We start from the raw sequence: 21,108 nt of genomic DNA on the forward strand, positions 1-21,108 counted from the left end.
AGCTAAGGGATACAGCATGAGCCAAAATCATTACTAATTAATCTCTTTTAAAAAAAAGTGAAGACTGGAATGGAATCTTGAAAATAGAGACGTGTATTTTCTTTTACTTAGGCTTAGCTAGAGACTAAGATGAGAATTTACTCTTTCGAGAAATTACTGGGAACGTAACACATTCCTGTTTTTGTCTGCAGTTTCAAATCGATTGTGAATTAATTTAAAACAGGCGGATGAACGTAATGCTACCCCAGAACTGGCTACTCTCGCCAATAGCAATTCCAGGTTCTCAATCATTCTTTTTTTCATTGCAGGTTTAATCTGCATTGATTGATCTTTGTTTTGCAAGTTTTACATTTATCCGAAAGAAAATGGATATTACTGGCAGCTGATCTGATTATTATCATTTAATGAAAACGCAGACACAGATGCATGGGCAGACATATACTGACATACACAGCCACACATATACCTACATAGTCACATGGATGCAGGTCCATGCATAAAACATACACAGACGTATCCTGATTTAGAAACGGAAATAGAAACACAGCTACACAGACTGACCCAGAGACACACATTATTCTACACATATACAAACATATAGGTAGATACACGAAGACCGATATATGCACAGAAATATATACGCAGACACATAAACAATCACAAACTACAGACATGTGCAATGACATACAGAGTATGCGCATATAAGTTGGCAGACATAGGCGAACACAAAACTGTAAATTGGCTGGGTTAAAAATCAAACAACACCAGGTTATAATCCAACAGGTTTATTTGGAAGCACTAGCTTTCAGAGCGCCGCTTCTTCATCAGGTGGTTGTGGAGCAGGACCGTAAGATAGAATTTATTGCAAAAGGGTTACAGTGTCATGCGGCTGAAATATATTAACAAGCTTAGATAAAGTCTTTCATCTTTAAGAACGATTTTGCTAGTTTTGGTTCGTTAATATGTAAATTTTGGAACACCTTTTAAAATCACATTCTCAAGATAACTTCATCTCAGCTCAGACAGTGCATTTAAGGCGTGAGGTTAAAGTCTGTCTGTGTCCCCATCTTGAGTCAAACTGGTTCTATTTCTAAAGTGGGATTTACAGAATCTTAACATGGGTTGACTGTAGATTATGCATTCTTGAGCAAAGTAAGATATAATTCTACAAATACAGATTCACCCCATAAACTTATATGTCTGTGTGCTGGAGAGACAGTGTGTGTATGTGCGTGTAGGTGAGTGCATGAGCGTGTGTACGTGTGTGTAATTTTGGTACAGTATGTGTGTGAGTGCGATTGGATATAGGTTTGTAAAACGGTGTGTGCGTGGGTATGAGTGTGTGTGGGGGGGGGTGTATGTGTGTATGAGAGAAAGCTTCAGTATGAGAGAAGGTCTGAGTTCGTGTGTGAGGATGTAGATGTGTATGTGTGTGTGTGTGAGGGGGTGTATAGTGCATTGGAGTTACCTGTGGTATGTCGTGAACCAAAGGTCCCAGTTGGGGTCACCCTCATAAACACCGAACTCGAAATAGAACCAGGCGAGACTGAGAACTGCAGATGCTGGAGATGGGAGTGGAGAGTGAGGTGCTGGAAAAGCACAGCAGGTCAGGCAGCGTCCGAGGAGCAGGATCAACATTTCGGGCAAAAGCTCTTTATCAGGAAATAGAACCAGTTTGACACAAGATGGGGGGACACGGGCAGACTTTAACCTCACACCTTGAATGCACTGTCTGAGCTGAGGTGACGCATTTTGTCAGAAAACCAGAAGTTATCCTGAGAATGTGACTTTCTTTTTAAAAAAAAGAGTTCTGTAATTTACATATTAACGAACCAAAACTAGCAAAAACATTCTAAAATACGAAAGGCTTCATCCAAGTTTATTTAATATATTTCTGCCGCAGAAAGCTAGTGCCTAAAATAAATCTGTTGGACTATAACCTGGTGTTGTGTGATTTTTAACTTTGTCCAACCCAGTCCAACACCGGCACCTCCACATCACGCAGACTAGCACTGACATATATACAACGCTTCTGGTTTTCTGTGCAATATGTCCATTATTCCCTGTCACCCAAGAGGGAGCTTTGAAACAATTGTAGGTCTCAGAATCTCTGCACAAGACAGTTAGATCTGCTTTCTGGATAAGAGTTAACCTGTGCATTTTGAAAACGCTTCACATAATCTGTTTTCATTGTGAGGAGGTATCGGTGTTGGACTGGGATGGACAAAGCTAAAAATCACACTACACCAGGTTATAGTCCAACAGGTTTATGTGGAAATATTAGCTTTCGGAGCAACGCTCCTCGGTCAGGTAGCTCCGAAACCTTGTATTTCCGAATAAACTTGTTGGCAAATATCCTGGTGTTGTGTGATTTCCAGCGCTGTTTTCATTTTCAACCCCTGTTATTGTTTTATGAATGAGTTCCCGTTTTGAGTTTACGAGAATTAAGATTGACTCTTCCAACATCAGGCACATTCTCTCAGACACAACTAATTTAATCGCCCATTTGGGTTCTTTAGGGCATCCTATATTTGATACAAAAAGGCAAATTGCACCATTTAAAAGGCATCTGGATGGGTACATGGATCGGGAGGGTTTAGAGGGAAAGGGACCAAATGCTGACAAATGGGACCAGGTCAGTTTGGAGCAGCAAATTACTGCAGACATTGGAATCTGAAGTGAAAACAACAAATGCTGAAGATCCGATGGATGCTGCCTGAACTGCTGTGGTCTCCAGCAATGTTTTTTTATTGTTTTCTTGGTCAGATTGGGATATCTGGTCGGTGCGGATAAGTTGGACCGAAAGGTCTATTTCGGCTCTGTATGACTCTGTGGGTCTATGCAACCTGGCAGTGAAGTCAATGAATTTTGGGTTTAGTCTCTGCCATGCGTTCCAACCAAGATATGAATTGGGATTATAGACCATACTGTTTTCAGTATTGTTTCACGATTTATGCTCAGACTATAGTTGGGGGACCACTCTCTGGAAGGACACTCATTTTCTTTGCCTAGAGAACGACAGTCATTATTTCTCGTTGTGTGGAGAACAAATGAGTGAGTGGTCTTTTACTCAATTGCAATATTTATGTTTTTCTTGAAAAAAATACATACTTTCTTGAAACTGCTTGCAAATCGTACAAATCAGAAGCACCTTGTGTTCGAAATATATTAAACTTGACAATAATATTTACATTTAAAACGAGTAAAAAAATAGTGTTTCAGAAATTGTACAAGAGGCAAGTACTGCGGAACCTGAAATTAACCCCAAAAAAAGCCACACAGAAAGCGCTGGAGAAACTCAACAGGTTTGTGGAGAGAAAATCAGAGTTAACATGTTCAGTCCAGTGACACTTATAACGTAAATTCTGTTTCTTTCTCTTACAGATACTACTAGACCTACTGGGACTCTCCAGTAATTGCTGTTTGTTTCAGATTTCTAACATCCGCATTTCATTGTTTTTTAAATTCGTGTTAAGTTTCGAAGTAACGTTGCCAAGACTATATAGATGGCATCTTAAAAGTCTTAAAAATACACGGAACTCACGCAACTAAACAGGCTCAAATCCTTTACCATCTAAAACTTGGACACAAACGAGAAAAAAGACAAGCATATAGAAAGTTAAAAATCACACAGCACCAGGTTATAGTCCAACAGGTTTAATTGGAAGCACTAGCTTTCGGAGCGCCGCGCCTTCATCAGGTGTATCTCAAATCGTGACATAGAAGAAAAGTTGCCTAAAAGATTTTGAATTTCCTGATCTTTCGAGTTCTATCCCCTTTCTTTTCAAAAGAAACATTCCTTGTAGGTTTGACGGTCTGTAATAGGGCTTATCGGAGGCGCAAATCAAGACATACAGTGGTGTTACCTCCCCTTCGACAAAGGGGTTAATGGTTTTCTCCCAGCCTCACACGCTGAGACAGTTTCTGTGAACGTCTGTCTATTTATTAGTCGCCAGCTTCCTTCCCAGGTTCGGATGATATTTTGAAGCCGGCGGTCAGGACAGTGAAGTTGTTGAGACAAAGAAAAGGAAGATTTAAGAGACAGAGAGAAAAGCAACGCGTGCACACACACACACACAGACCCACACACACACACAGACACACACACACACAGACACACACACAGACCCACACACAAACAGACACACATACACAGACCCATACACAAACACACACACAGACCCACACACAGACACATACACAGACCCACACACAGACCCAGACACACACAGACACACACACAGACTCAGACACATACACGCATACATACACACAGACACAGATACATACACACATACATACACACAGTCACACACACACATATTCCTAGAACATCTGAATGTCAATGATAGGCCGGGCTTAGTCACTTACAGGTTGGTGCCTCTGAACGGTTTAAGGCGGAGAGGACTTTGGGTTAGATTGTGGGCTGTTTCTGGAGCTAACTCAGGGCAAACCCTTGGACTGATAAAAGGGAACTCTCTCTCTCTCTCACACACACACACACACACACAACAAACACAGGTTGGCGATCCATCGCTTGTGTGGACAAATATTTACCTATTTGTTTGGATTGCTTGTAATTCCCTCCACTTAGCCGCAGTCAGCCTCCGATTTAAACTGGGATTCAGAGAATGTGTGTTTGCGGCTTGAACTCCTGAACAGAGTGGTTTTATCAAAGGGGCTTCTCCGTTTATCGCACACGCCGGTAGGAGAGAGAGAGAGAGAGAGACTGACTGACTGTGGAGCGAAAAACAACTTCCGAATTTGGTATTTACGAAAAAAAAAGTGGGATTACCTCCCCCCCCCACCACCAGGAATTCCCCCAATCAAGCTTCTTGAATCTATAACCTGCTCCTTCCGCCCTCCATTCAGGAATAACACCTCAAGGATGTCAGCTCTCACTTCAAGAGTGTTATACATGTAAGTTAAACTTTTTTTAACCTGTTTCACCGCGTTGTACAAGATTCACTGAAACAATTTCGCTACCTGAGCTGAATTTCTCTCTGAGGAAATGTTCCACTTACTGACTACATCTTCTGTTTCCCTCAATCCCACCTCCCCACCCCCTCTCTGTGCCCACAGATGCCTGAATTTACTGACTCTGTATTCCCAAGTCCAGGTGAGAGATGGCATTTAATATTTGTTCTCTGTGCAAGTGTGTACATATCCGCATTTCTGCAGATGTTAACGCCCTTCCCCACATCCTATTTAAATTGTTATATTAACGCTGCGTAATATTAATCAGGATCTCAGCGCGCTGGAAAGAGCATTAGTTATTAATGCAGCCGTAGCATCGCTTTTGGTAACTTATGGTAACCGGCTTTTGTTAAAATCGCTTACCAATCCCCGTGGCAATTCGGTTCTGATCTGTTTTGGCAGAATATTAGAACACACTGCAGGTAAGTTACATTACTGTGAGATTGTGCAGACTTTTAAGTTTCTAAGCCAGTTTTTGGGTGTCTGACACCAAGTGAGGGTCTCTTTAAAATGAAGGCAGGCTATTTCCAGTGTGAATTTCACTGGAGAGAGGGATGTATACGGGTGGACTGCAGTCGGTGCTGATATTGCAAGAGGTTGCTGGGGCCGGGCAACAAATGAGTTGAAAGCACTGACACCGCACAGATCGCAGACACACAAAACTCAGACCTAAATGCACAAACGGTATATATAAATGCCCAAGTGACACGGACAACCGCGCCAAACGGGTGGACACGAACCTCCCACACGACAAAAGACAAGCAAAACATATATAATTTTATGGAACGCGCACACGCTGTCATATTATCAAACACATCCGAACATATGAACAAACTCACAGACAACAAAGCAAAAACACTGGGGATGCTGGAAATTTAAACAAAACTGTAGATGGTGGAGAAACTCGGCAGCATTTGTGGAGTAGAGTCAGATTTAAAGTCTTCTTCAGAACTGACGAGCCATTCCAGACTTCAAACATTAATTCTATTTCTCTCTTCACCAGCTGAGTTTCTCCAGCACTTTTCTGGTTTTTAATTTTATAACAAACAGTCAAAATCAAACAGTTCATACACTTTGAAGTAGACGCAGACACACATACAAAACAGATACAGGCAGAGGCAGGGCTAGAAACATAAATACCAACTCAATGATATTCAATGATTTACAAACGGACACAGAAAGAGAAGACCACTCACAGACACAAAGCCCGGTGTACCAACGCATGCATAAACGCACAGACAAAACACAAACACACAGGCAGATAAACCCTTGCTAAAGAAGAAAATTCTAATTGGAAATGCATGGAGGATCTACTGTGGGCAAGCAAGAGTTAAGCCATTAGGTGGTTTAGAAGACTCCTTGGTTTCTCACACCTTGTGTGATGTTGCTTTTACACCTTGTCTGAGTTTGGCTGAACTCTCTTGATTTTGTATGTTGACCTTGAAAATATGAGTTGTTAAATGTCACCCATAGTGAGGGCTGGAGTGGGATCATGTTTACCCACTGAGTCGCTCTGTATTTTACAACTGAGTGCAGGATGAACAATACTATCTCCCCACACCAAACCTAAAAGAGATTGGGTCCGGGAACAGAATCAAAAATACGAGAATTCATCTTCCTCGTGTCCATGACTTGGAGATGCTGGTGTTGGACTGGGGTGGACAATGTTAAAAAAACACACAACACCAGGTTATAGCCCAACAGGCTTATTTGGAAACACCAGCTTTCGGAGCACTGCTCCGTCATCAAGTGGTTGTCATATTGGTAAACTCATATTGTCCTTAGAGTTACATATCCCAAAGTAAGAGGTACAGTGTTACATAGCACATACAGCAATACAGCACAGAAACTGGCCCTTTGGCTCATTATATATGTACTGACTAATTCTGAACTAATCCCATCCTCCTGCACATGGTTCACATCCCTGTATTCCCTGCCTGTCCATGTGTCTGTCAAAATGCCTCTTAAACATTGCTATTCGATCTGCTTTCACCACCTCCCCAGGCAGCTTGTTCCAGGCATCTACAACCCTCTATGTAAAAAAAAACTTTCCTCACACATCTCCTTTAAACTTTCCCCTTTTAACTTAAACCTACACCCCCTAGTATTCAACATCTCCTTCATGTGAAAGAGAGCCTGACTATCCACCCTAGCCATGCCTCTCATAATTTTATCTACCACCATCAAGGTCATCCCTCCGCTTCTGGTGTTGAAGATTACTTCCTTCTTTCAGAGGATCTTCATACTTTGGAACTGTCTTCCCCACAGGTGAAGGCAGGGTCAACGAGTGGATATTTGTAAGGCAGAAGGTTTAGAAGGATGTGGGACAAGTGCAGGGAAATGGGGTGAGTGTAGGTGGACCAGTTTGGGACAAAGGGCCTCTCTCTGTGTTGTTGGACTCTGTGACTCTCATAAGATAAATTCTTGACTAACAGGGCAGTCTGAGGATAGTGTGGAGCTGAGGCCACACTTAGATCAGGAATGATTTTGTTGAATGGCAGAGTAGACTTCAAGGGCCAAAACACTGAATCTGGTTCATAATGAAAACAGAAATCGCTAGAATCATCCATGGGATGAAAGCAGAGTTAACATTCTGAGTCCAGTGACTCTTCTGTTTGCATGTTTGTCTGTTCATGAGGTGCTTTGGAAGAGCATTATCAGATGGAAGAGATAATACTTCAGTCAAAGACAGAAACTAATGGCTGCTGGTACTGGAAATCTGAAATAAAACCAGACCATGTGAGGAATGCTTATCAGGTCAAACATGGAAAATAAAACAAAAGTTAGTATTTTAGATTGATAACCTTTCACCTGAACTGGAAAATCCATGTTCTGACTGGTGAAAGGTCTTCAACCTGAAATATGCACTTAGCCAGGTAAACCTTAAATAGGGTGTGTTATAAGAAGACAGGGAGATGTTGAGGCAGAGATGTGGAGGGTGTGATGTGCATTTTTACTTTTATTCATTCATGGGATATGGACTTCGCTGGCTGGGCCAGCATGGATTGCCAATTCCTAAATGCTATGGATGTAATGTCGGTGATCTGACCTCTTGAACCGTTGCAGTCCTGGGGGGGGGGGGGGGGGGGGGACAGCTACACAGCCAATGCAGTTAGGGAGGGCTTTGGAGCCAGCATTAATGAAACAATGGTGATACAGTTGCAAGTCAGGATGGTGTGTTGCTCAGAGAAGGTGCAGGTGGCGGTATTTCCATCTTCTGCCCTTTTCCTTTTAGATGGAACTGGTCCTGGATTTTTAAAGTGCTGCCAAAGCCATTTGGATGGGTAGATGAATAGTAAGGGTTTAGAAAGATATGGACCGGGTGCTGGCAGGTGGGACTAGATTGGGTTGGGATATCTGGTAGGCATGGACGGGTTGGACCAAAGGGTCTGTTTCCATGCTGTACATCTCTATGACTCTATGACTCCATGAGTCATGGTGTATTGTGGCTGTGTTCTTGGAGATATGACATATTATTGCTGCTGTATCAGTAGTGGAGGAGCTGTTCGAGGACATAGGCTATTTGTTTCTGGATGGTGTCAAGCTTCTTGAGTTTTGGAGTTTCAGTCATCCAGGCAAATGAGGAGTATTCCATCACACTCCTGATGTGTGCCACGAATATACTGGACAAGTTTTTGGAATAGTGTTCCAGCTACAGAGAATGTGCAGAAAAAGATCAGCTGTCATATATGAGAGGTCCATTCATAAGTCTGATAACAGCAGGGAAGAAGCTGTTCTTAAATCTGTCTTCAAACTTCTGTATCTTCTGCCCAATTGAAATGGGTGGAAGAGATTATAACTGGGGTGGGAGGGGTTTTTGATTCTGTTGGTTGCTTTCTTGAGGCAGCAGGAATTGCAGACAGAGTCAAAGGATGGACTGGGCTGCATTCACAACTCTCTGTAACTTCTTGTGGTCTTGGGCAAAGCAGTTACCATACCAAGCTGAGATGCATCTAGATAGGACAATTTGCATGGCACATCCAGAAATCACCAAGAGGTCTGAGAGGATCAGGGTTATAGTGGTAAGGAATTTCATTTATACTAACATTAATTGGGGTCACCTTGGTGTGAAAGGAATTGATGGGGTGAATCTTTTAACAGGGATCCAGAAAAGCTTTTTGTGCAAGTACGTAGATGGTCACACTAGAGATGGGGTAAGTGCTAGATGTAATCTGAGGGAATGAAGCTGGTCAAATGGTTGCAGTTTCAGTGGGTAAGCATTTTGGGGATAGTGAGGTTAACTCCATGTTCCAAAGTCACTAAGGATAGTGCAGAAATTAAGTGTCAAATTTGGGAGAAGGTCAATTTCAGTATCATTCGGCAGGATTTGGCAAACATAGACTGGGAGCAGTCACTTGCAGGTAAGTCTACATTTGAACGTAGTATTGCAAGAATTCAGTGCCTGCATGTTTCTCTAAGAGTCAAAAAGGGTGGTGCATAGCAGGTCAGGCAGCATTCAAGGAGCAGGAGAGTTGACATTTCGGGCATAGCCCTTCATCAGGAATGTAGGGGCAAGGGCAGCAAGCCCAGGAAACCCTGGGTGCCAAGACATCTCGAGAGTTTGATAAAGAGAAAGGAAGCATATGTCAGGTACAGTGCATTAAAAACAGGATAGGTCCTTTGGGATGCAGAGTGTGTAGGGATTTCTTAAAGGGGGGCAATGAACTATCTTTGGCAGACAGGGATTATGGAAAACACCATGGCATTTTAAATGTATGTTAAGAGAATGGGGAAGAGTATGGCCCATTAGAGACCAAAGAGGCAATTTGCATGTGGAGCCAAGGATATGGGTGATGTCTTAAATGAATATTTCTCACTTGCTCTACCCTTCGGTCATGGCTGATATGTTTATCGACTCCATTCCCTTGCCTTATCCCTGTAATCTTTGATCCCCTTACTAATCAAGAGCCTATCTATCTCTGTCTTAAATGCCCTCAATGACTTGGCTTCCATAGCCCTCTGCGGCAATGAGTTCAACAGATTCACCACTCTCTGGTGGAAGAAATTCCTCCTCATCTCGGTTAGAAAGTGTTAGCCCTCTACTCTGAGGCTGTCCTCTCGGGTACTAGTCTCTTCTACAAGTGGAAATACCTTCTCCACGTTCACTCTATCAAGGTCTCTCAGAATTCTCTAAGTTTAATGAGATCCCCTCTCATCCTTCTAAACTCTATCAAGTAGAGACCCAGAGTCTTCATTCCTCCTCATATGACAAGCCCTTAATCCCAGGATCATTCTTGTAAATTCTCCTCTGGACCTCCCTCCAATGCCAACACATCCTTCCTTAGATATAGGGCCCACAACTACTCACAATATTCCAAATGTGGTCTGACCAGAGCCTTATACAGCCTCAGCACTTCATCCCTGCTCTTATATTCTAGCCATCTTGAAATGCTAACATTGCATTTGCCTTCCTGTCCACCAACTGAACCTGCATGTTAATCTTAGGACAGCCCTGAACTAGGATTCCCAAGTCTTTTTGTACTTCAAGTTCCTAAGCCTTTCCCTGTTTAGAAAATAGTCCACACTTCTACTCTTACCAAAGTGATGTACTGGGCTTCTCTGTGACCATTGATTAATTATGGAATATGCCTGTCTTGTTATTTGTTTAATTGTCCACCACCACCAGTGGATGTGCAGTTCAAGCTGATCCTTGAAGTATGGGATTGCTTTGCCCGATCTCTGGATCTTACTTCTACAGTCAGCCGGGCAAGTAATCATGTGTTGTTGCTTCGCCAGGTTGACACCTCATTTTTCAATATGTCTGTTGTTGCTCCTGGCATGTCCTCTTGCATTCTTCATTGAAATGGAGTTGATTCGCTGGCTTGGTAGTAATGGAAATTTGAGGTGTTCCTGGGCTATTGTGTTGAGACCTTAGGTGAGGCTGAATAAGGCTTGCAGTAGATGAGTTGACATAAAGCGAGGGGTAGGCCATGTCATAAATTTGAAATTAAGCAATTTCACATGAAGCAATAATATTATGTTAAAGGAAGTCCAGGAGATATTTCCCTTCTTCTTGGGATTGCATGTAGTTCCATTAATGGCCACTACTTACTTCAAGTACTGCTGAGACTACTGAGCTGCTGGCTAATGAAATTTCATCATGGCTGTCAAAGGTGCATGAATGCTGTCGGACAGTTTGACTTAATATTGGCAAGGTGCCAGCTGATCTTTCCATGAAGGGGTTGGTTGGGGGCAGCTTGGAGGATATTACAAGGACTATACATCACATAAAACTCACTACCGCTCTCACAGATGCAAAATTGGTTGAGTGATAGGAAACAGAGAGTAATAGCTGCTAATCTTTGGGGGCAGGAGGAAGATTTATATTGGTGTTCCTCAGAAGTTGGTATTCACATCCTTGATTTACCTCATGGATGCATAGATGATCTCGTTGTTGGTGTGCAGAAATTTCAAATAACACAGAAACTCGCAGCATTGCCAACTGCATGGGGGTGTCATGGTGGTTCAGTGGTTAGCACTGCTTCCGTGCTGTACATCTCTATGACTCTAAATTGAGATCGTTTTACTTGGAGAGAAAAAGGCAAAGAGGTGATTGGATAAAAGTTTTAAAAACTTGTAAAGACATAGCCAGTGCAGAGTGGGAGAAACTATTCCTTCTTGTAAAAGGATCCAAAACCATAGGATGCAGGTTTAAAGGGTTTTGCTAAAGAACAAGTGTGAAGTGCAATAAAGCTTTTTTTTACACAATGAGTATTTCGAGTATGGAATTCCGGTGGAGGCAGGTTCAGTTGAGATGTTCAGGAAGGCATCGGGTGATTATTTAAATTGAAAATATGTCCAAGGTTCCGGGGAAAAGACATCAAGTCAAAATGCTCAGAAAGCTGGTGTAAGCACGATGGGCCAAATAAACTCCTTGTGCTCTGTAACAATTCTGTAATCTGTATTTGTTGGGGAATTGAGTTCCAGATTTCCACAACCCTTTGTGTGAAAAGGTGCTTGCTTACATAACCCATGAATGATCCCCAGGAGGATGCACCTAAACTGTCTACAGCTTCGATTTGTCCTTGAATTACGGTGTGGTTTTTCAGTTGGCAATGGGGCAACACCCTATGGTGTTTGTAACAAGACAATCACAAGAAAATTTACAGAGAGACCAACATCTGGAACAATATATGCTCTTATCAACCTAACTAAAGCTTTTGACAGTAACAATTAATCCATTCTATAGTGTTTCCTCAGGCAGTTCACTCCATACATGCACCACCCTCTGTGTGAAAAGGTTGCCCTATCACAGGGAAAAGACCTTGTCTATTTAATCTATTTGTGCCCCTCTTAATTTTATATACCTCTATAAGGTCACCCCTGAGCCTCCGACGCCGTAGGGAAAATAGCCCCAGTCTATTCAGCCTCTCCCTTTAGCTCAAACCCTCCAACCTTGGAGAACATCCTTGTAAATCTTTTGTGCACCCTTTTAATTTTAACATCTTTACTTAACAGCATGGACAGCAGAATTGCACACAGTAATCCAAAAGTAGCCTAACCAATGTCCTGTACAGCTGCAGAATAACATCTCAATTCCTACACTTAATGCAATGACCAATAAAGGCAAGTGTACCAAACACCGTCATCACTCCCCAATCACCTGTGACTCCCAAGTCCAAGGAACTATCTATCTACACTCCAACAGGAGTTCAGCAACACTCGCCAGGACCTTACCATTAAGTCGATAAGTCCTTCTCTGGTTTGCCTTTCCAAAATGCAGCACTTCACATTTATATAAATTAAACTCCACCTGCCACTTCTTGGCCATCTGAAGATGGTCTCGTTGTACTCTGAGGTAATCTTCTTCGCTGTCCACTTTACCTCCAATTTTGGCTGATCATGCAACTCAGTCCCCTGTTCCCATTTTTCTCCCCATACCCACTTTAATCCCTTCAGCTCGAAGAAAGATATCTTGCTGCTTCTTGAATACGTTCAATGCTTTGGTCTCAACATTTCTCTGTGACAGAGCGTTCCACAGGCTCACCACACTCTGGTGGAAGAAATTTCACCTCGCCTCAGTCCTAAGTGGCCGACCCCACATCCTTAAGACTGTGAGTCGGTGCATGGACACCTCCGTGCAGGAACACCCTTCCTGTATTTAACCTGACACTTGTTTCCTGATTTATTTATTCAGTCGTGGGATGTGGGTGTTGTTGGCTCAGCTGGCATTCATTGCCTGTCTCTAGTTGAGAGGAGGAGGAATCTCTTCACTCAGAGTGTGGTGAATCTTTAGAATTCTGTACTCCAGGGGGTGAGGGAGAATCAATCATTGAATCCGACAGCACAGGCCCTTTGGCCCAAACTGGTCCATGCCAACCAAAATGTCTGTCCATGCTAACCCCATACCCTTGCCCTAATCCTTTCCCAACCATGTATCAAATCCATGTCACTGAGTATATTCAAAAAAAGATTGATAGATTTGGAGGCAGTAGAAACATCAAGGGATATAGAAATAGTGCAGGTAAGTGGTGCTGAAGTGGAAGATCAGATGTGATCTTATGGTAAAGTGGGCACAACTGGGCATCTGTGCGTTAGAGTGGTGCTGGAAAAGCCCTTGCGAAATGTCGATTTTCCTGCTCCTTGGATGTTGTCTGAATTGCTGTGCGTTTCCAGCACCAGAATCTAATCCAGAATCTGGTTTCCAGCATCTGCAGTCATTGTTTTTAACCATCTATGCATCTGTGTGTGTTAATGATCAGCTCACCTGTTTCTAATGATGGGCAGCCTCTAATTAGTCTGGACACCCATTTAACTCCCTTGATCTTCAAATGGTACATGCGCCTCATTGGGCAACTCAGAATAATGTCTCAGTTGCAAAAAAGACAATGCAGTGCTCTCTCAGGATTGACTGGCAGTGTCAGCCTGGATTGTGTGCTCAAATTTGCAGAGAGGGGTCTCACTGCATAATCGTCAGATACAGGATAAAGGTTGATAATTCTGGGTATTTCTGAACAGCAATAGCCCAATTCTTGCAAAACACATCTGCCCACTTTAATGCCAATCTATATTTATAATCACCACGTATTTCAACATAGCAGATTCAATTATCTTCGAAACCTCATACTTTCTAAATTAACTTACTGTGCAGATTCAAAAGCTCAGTTGCAATCTAAATGTATCATATTGTAGAGAGAAAGTTCAACATTTACTGTGTCTCTGCTCCCTGCCACAATCCCAATCCAGTGTTAGTGGAATGCAGAGTGGGATACAGTGCTGGATGAGTTTACAAATACAGGAAAGGGTGAGGCCAGGGAGGAATTTGAAAACAAGCATGAGAATTGAAAATTTCAGACATTGCTGGACCATGAGTGAAAATGACGTCAGTCGTGAAACTTCCAGTAATGCAGAGCACAGAGTTACAGACAATCAATGACAGTGTGAGGGAGCTGCATTAACATTAGTGAGAGGTACAGTCACTAACACAGGGCACTGGAGAGAGAGGTTACTGAGTGACAGTGTGAGGGAGCTGGATTAATATCAATGGCGATACAGTCAGTAACACAGGGCACTGGGAGAGAGGGGTTACGGAGTGACGGTGTGAGGGAATTGGATTAATATCAATGGAGATACAGTCACTAACACAGGGCACTGGGGGGAGAGGGGTTACTGAGTGACAGTGTGAGGGAGCTGGATTAATATTAATGGAGGTACAGTCACTAACACAGGGCACTGGGAAAGAGGGATTACTGAGTGACGGTGTGAGGGAGCTGGATTAACATCAGTGCAGATACAGTCAGTAACACAGGGCACTGGGGAGAGAGGGGTTACTGAGTGACAGTGTGAGGGAGCTGGATTAACATTAGTGAAGATATAGTCAGTAACACAGGGTGCTGGGGGAGAACGAGGTTACTGAGTGACAGTGTGAGGGAGCTGGATTGATATCAGTGGAGAATTCAGCTCTTTAGTAACCCACATACCTCTAAATCAGTCACTACAATGTGAAGTGACATAACTGAACAACATGCAAGTACAGGTCATTGTTACAAGGCAACATCAGTGAGAACAAGATGGACACATGCCTTATTGTCAATTTTGAAAACTAACTTTGAAAAGTGAGTTCTTGATTGTGTATCTCGTTGTGTAATTGCCTTCTTTACGGTGTGATCCCCTTTCTGAAAGGAATTTCCTGCTTTAAAAGGAGAGCTGATTGTGCAATGGCCTTTTTGCAGTGCAGCCTGCTCCTCAGGCAGGTGAGCTGCTCGGCGAGTGTCCTGTGCAGTGGTGTAGAACACATTTGTGATCCATTAGCCTCAGATAAGATCAGCTACCTGTGCTGGAGCTCTGTGATCTCTGAAGTTTGCAAACTGTAATTGTGGCTGGAGTTGCGAGTGTCTCGGGAGGCCTGGGTGGGGATGGGGTGGCGTGGGGGTGGGGGGAGTGGGAGTGTGGTCAAAAGGTGGTGAGTGCTGATTTTTATCTGCCAAGCACTTTTGGCCCACAGCTATTCACAAACAGATATTCTTCCAGTGACACCTACTTTGCCATTGCCCTGGAAAACCACGTTGAAAGGCAGACCATCCTTGTCATGAGCTGAGCCGCCTCCCTTTGAGACAGTCAGTGCCCCAGTCAGCATGAAGCTGAGGCCATTATGAGGACGGGATGCCTAGACTTGCCCTGTACTCAAGCACAGAAAGTTAATGACTGATGAAAGGATCTATGAGGGATGGTAGAGAGAAACTATTTCCTCTGACATGACAATCAAAAATGCAGGACGGTAACCTCAAACTTAGAGCTGGACCAGCCAGCACTGGCATCAGGAAGCATTCCTTCACATAAAGGGTGAGATTCCCTCAGAATGCTGTGAGGCCGGCGGTGAATTGGAAATTTCAAAACTGACATTGATAGGTTCACATGACGGAAGAGCATTAAGACTTATGGATGTATGGTGTGAAGGTGGAGTGGTATTTGTGTTTTCCCTGCTCCCACTGTCAGCTATCGGAGTGCAGTCAAATATAGTCAGCAGATTGTGGGTTCAAGTCTCACTTCTGACAGTTCAGCACCTCCCAAACACATGACCACTGCCTTCTGGAAGGACATGGAAATATCATTTTCTTAAGATTCCCCTCCATCCTGACTTGGAAATATATCACTGTTCCTTCAAGTGTCGCTGAGTCAAAAATGCTGGAACTCCCTCCCTAACAGCATTGTGGGCCTATCTACAGCACACGGACTGCAGCGGTTAAGAAGGTACCTCACCCCACTTTCTCCAGGGCAACCAGGGATAGCAATAAATGCCGGCCCAGCCAGTGACATAGAGTTGTACAGCACAGAAACAGACCTTTCAGTCCAACTTCTTCACACCGACCAGATATCCTAAATTAATTTAACCCCATTGGCCAGCGTTGGGCCCATCTCCCTCTAAACCGTTCCTTTTCACATATCCATCCATACCTTTTAAATGTTGTAATTGTACCAGCCTCCAACACTTCCTCTGGCAGCTCATTCCATACACCACCCTCTGCATGGAAAAGTTGCCCCTTAGGTCCCTTATAAATCTTTCCCTTTTACTTTAAATCCATGCCCTCTAGATTTGGACTCCATAACCTGGGAAAAAGACCTTGGCTATTCACTCTATCTATACCCCTCATAAAAACATAAGAACTAGGAGCACGAGTAGGCCATCTGGCCCTTAAAGCCAGCTCTACCGTCCAATAAGATCATGGCTGATCTTTTTGTGGCCTCAGCTCCACTTACCCACCCACCCACCATAACCTTAATTCCTTTACTATTCAAAAGTCTATCTTTTCCTTAAAAAACATTGAACAAGGAAGCCTCAACTGCTTCACTGGGCAGGGAATTCCACAGATTCACAGGTGAAGAAGTTCCTCCTCAACTCAGTTCTCAATCTGCTCCCCCTTATTTTGAGGCTGTACCCCCTAGTTCTGGTTTCACCCACCAGAGGTAACAACTTCCCTACTTCTATCTTATCTATTCCCTTCCCTATGTTTCTATAAGATCCCCCTTATTCTTCTAAATTCCAGTGAGTATAGTGCCTTATAAGGCAACCTTCTCAATTTCAGAGTGAACCTCCTCTGTACCCCCTCCAGTGCCAGTACATCTTTCTCAGGTAAGGAGACCAAAACTGCATACAGTACTCCAGATGTGGCCTCAGCAGCACCCTATACAGCTGCAGCATAACCTCTCTGTTTTTAAACTCCATCCCTCTAGCAATGGGGGACAATATTCGATTTGCCTTCTTAATTACCCACTACACCTGCAAACCAAGTTTTTGCGATTCATGCACAAGGACACCCAGGGCCCTCTGCACATTAGCGTGCTGCAATTTTTCACCATTTAAATAATAGTCCACTTTGCTGTTATTTCTACCAAATGGATGACCTCATATTTGCCAACATTATACTCCATCTGCCTGTCCCTTGCCGTCGCATTTAACCTACCCACATCCCCCTCCAGACTTTCAGTGTCCTCTGCACACTTTGCTCTACCACTCACCTTAGTGCCATCTGCAAACTTTGATATATACTGCACTTGGTTCCCAATTCGTTTACGTAAGTTGTAAACAATTGCAGTCCCAACGCTGATCCCTGAGGCACACCAGTAGCTACTGATTGCCAACCAGAAAAACACCCATTTATCCCCACTCTGCTTTCTGTTAATTAACCAATCTGTCCATGCTAATACATTACCCGTAATGCCATGCACTTTTATCTTTTGCAAGAGCCTTTTGTGTGGTACCTTATCGACTACTTTTTGGAAATCCAGATACACCATTTCCATGACATTGTACACTATCTATTGTTAGCCACCATCAGTCTCCACTAACATCTATTCACCAGCCCAGCCAGATTGTTATTGACTCCTTTGTCTGTCCAACTGTTCTTCTCCCTCGTTGGGCCATATTCCCACCTATCCTCTATGCCTTACCCCCTCCCCCATCCTATCTTCTGCATATAAACTTCCATTTTCCTAGCTACCATCAGTTCTGAGGAAGGGGTACCAGACCGGAAACTCTGATTTCTCTTCACAGATGCTGCCAGACCTGCGGAGCTTTCCCAGCTACTTCTGTTTTTGTTTCATAAACCCATGTGGTGTCTGCCCGATCAGACAATTTCTATCCCGATGTCTTGTTATTTCTTCCTTGATTCAAGCATTTTCCCCACAGCTGACATAAAGCTAATGGGCCTGCCTTTTTTTTACCTCCTTTCTTAAATAGTGGTATCATAATTTTATAAACCTCTACAAGGTCAGCCCCCAGCCTCTGACACTCCAGGGAAAACAGCCCCAGCCTATTCAGCCTCTCCCTCTAGCTCAAATCCTCCAACCCTGGCAACATCCTTGTAAATCTTTTCTGAACCCTTTCAAGTTTCACAACATCTATGAAAGAGACCAGAATTGCAGGCAATATTCCAACAGTGGCCTAACCAATGTCCTGTACAGCCGCAACATGACCTCCCAACTCCTGTACTCAATACTCTGACCAATAAAGGAAAGCATACCAAACGCTGCCTTCACTATCCTATCAACCTGCGACTCCACTTTCAAGGAGCTATGAACTTGCACTCCAAGGTCTCTTTGTTCAGCAAAAAGGCAGAAGGACAGACACACATAGACAAACTTCAGAAAATGTGAAAGTGATAAGGCACTAAGAGTAGGGACTTTCAACTTCCCCCGATATTCACTGGAACAGACCAAGTATGAAAGGCTTAAAAGGGGATGGAATTCTTAAAATGTATCCAGGTAGAGCTATCTAAGACAGGAGAGGAGTGGTGCTCGACTCAATTTTAGTCATGAAGCAAGGCAAGTGATAGAAGTTCTAGATGTACTTCAAAACTCGCTAAGTGTTAGAAGTGGAACACAGTTCTATTGGGAGACAGTTTCATTGATGTTTAAGATAGTCATAGAAAAGGACAAAGGTGGATCGCAACTAAAGGTTTGAACTGGGGGAAGGCCAATGGGAAAGAATGTGGCCAAAGTGGATTAGGAGCAGCTCCTCGAAGGAAAATCTACAGCGGGAGACTTTCACAAAGGCGACAGTGAAAATGCAAGGCCTCCATGATCCTATAAAGACAAAGACTGGGATCAAAGATTCCAGAGACCCTAGGATATTGAGGAATGTGCTGGATTGGCTGAGGGGAGAAAAGGAAGGTTATGATCGATACTGGGGGCTCAGAAACCCTAGAGACATTTCGAAAGAGCAGCCAGTTACTTAAAAAAATAAGTTAGGTAAGTGAAGAGGGGGCTTGAGAGAACACTGGCAAGAAAGCTAAAGGAAAATCAAAGGACACTTTAGAAGCAAATTGAAGGCTAGAGAATGGGAAAGGGAAAGAGTGAGGCCCATTAGGGATCGAAGTGGTAAATTGTGGTGGAGCTGGAAGATGCAGGTGAGGTTTAAAATGAGTACTTTACCTTCATGTTCATGATAGAGTAAGACGATGCAGGTATAGAAATCAGAGAAGAAGACTCTGATATATCTGAACAAATTACATTTGTTGTTTTTGGTTGTTTTAGTGGGCTTAAAATTGAATAAGTCCCCAGAGTATTCCAGACTACTGTGGGAGGCAAGGAAGGAGATTCCAGGGTCATTGACATTCATTTTTCCCAACAAGGGAGAGGTGTCAGAGAACTGGAGATCAGCAAATATGGTACCGTTATTCAAAAAAACCAGTAGGGATAAACCAGGGGACTGTCGGCTACTGAGTCAAAAATCAGTGGTGGGGAAGCTATTGAAGTGCGGAGGAACAGAGGGATCTTGGTGTTCAAGTACATAGATCCCTCAAAGTTGTCACCCAAGTGGATAGGGTTGTTGAGAAAACATATGGTGTTTTGGCTTTCATTAACAGGGGGATCAAGTTTAAGAACTGTGAGGTTTTGCTGCAGCTCTATAAGTCCCTGGTGAGACCACACTTGGAATATTGTATCCAGTTCTGGTCGCCCTATTATAGGAAAGATACAGAGGCTTTGGAGAGGGAGCAAAGAAGGTTTACCAGGATGCTGCCTGGACTGGAGGGCTTGCCTTATGAAGAGAGGTTGAATAAGCTCGGACTTTTCTCTCTGGAGAGAAGGTGGAAGAGAGGAGACCTGATCAAGGTATACAAGATAATGAGAGGAATGGATAGAGTCAATAGCCAGAGATTTTTCCCCAGGGCAGGATTGACTGGCACGAGGAGTCAAACTTTTAAGATATTAGGAGAAAGGTACAGAGGGGACATCAGAGGAAGTTTTTTTATGCAGAGAGTTGTGAATGCACGGAATGCGTTGCCAGCGGTGGTGATGGAAGCAGAGTCATTAGGGACATTTAAGCGACTGCTGGATATGTACATGGAGTGAATTGAGGGGTGTGTAGGTAAAGTTATTTTATTTTACATTAGGATTAATCCTCAGCACAACATCATTGGCCAAAGGGCCTGTTCTATGCTGTATTTTTCTATGTTCTATTGAAAACAAATTCTGAGCAGTAGAGAAAATCTCCATTTGGATAGGTATGGCTTAATCAAACATTATCAGCATAGCATTGTCAGTGGGAGATCATGTCAAACAGGTTTAACTAATTTTTTTGTGAAGTTACTAAATGTATGGATAAGGGTGGCATGGTGGATGTAGACTTCAAGGACATTTGGTAGGGATTTGACAAGCCTCACATGGGAGTCTGGCTAAGAAGGTAAGAGCCTATGGAATCTAGGGCAATTTGGCAAATGTGGTCCAAAATTGGGTTAGTGGCAGGAAGCAGAGGATGATGGTCGAAGGATGTTTTTCTGAATGGGATTTTGTGTCCGGTGGTGTCAACAATGTTTGGTGGTGGGTCCCTTGCTGATGGTTGCATGTGTAAATTATCTACACATGAATGTGGGTGATTTGATCTGCAAATTTTCAGATGACATGAAAATTGGTAAAAAGTGAGGGGAAAAGCTGTAGACTTAAGGGCAATATGGATGGTCAACTGGGCTGACCAATGACAAATGGAATTTAATCATGAAACATGTGGGATGATGCATTTTTGGAGTTTGAACAAGGCAAGAGGGTTCTTGGTGAATGGTCGGACCCCCAGGAGGTTGGATTAAGGGAGATGGAATTTAAAAGTAGTGATGGTCTGCAACAAACTTACAGATAATACTGTGCACAACTGTAGACTCCTTGTCCAAGGAGGGACATACTAACATTAGAAGCAAT

General features: G+C 43.2%; 1 protein-coding gene across 2 annotated transcripts in view; it reads left to right on the forward strand.

Annotated features, from left to right (window-relative positions):
• The first annotated feature begins 2,972 nt into the window (after positions 1-2,972).
• Positions 2,973-21,108, forward strand: part of fgf24 (fibroblast growth factor 24) — a 130,863-nt gene continuing 112,727 nt past the window's right edge. Inside the window, exons 1-3 of one of the 2 annotated variants that reach the window (XM_072577635.1) lie at positions 2,973-3,054; positions 4,873-4,920; positions 5,083-5,119. In XM_072577635.1, the coding sequence (XP_072433736.1) occupies positions 4,889-4,920; positions 5,083-5,119 (69 nt within the window). In that variant the 5' untranslated portion in view covers positions 2,973-3,054; positions 4,873-4,888. Of the gene's footprint in view, positions 3,055-3,893; positions 4,921-5,082; positions 5,120-21,108 lie in introns of those variants that run through there. The other variant, XM_072577627.1, reaches the window with a different exon arrangement.

This window comes from Chiloscyllium punctatum, chromosome 1 (genome assembly GCF_047496795.1).
Source record: "Chiloscyllium punctatum isolate Juve2018m chromosome 1, sChiPun1.3, whole genome shotgun sequence".
Classification (NCBI taxonomy): Eukaryota; Metazoa; Chordata; class Chondrichthyes; order Orectolobiformes; family Hemiscylliidae; genus Chiloscyllium; species Chiloscyllium punctatum.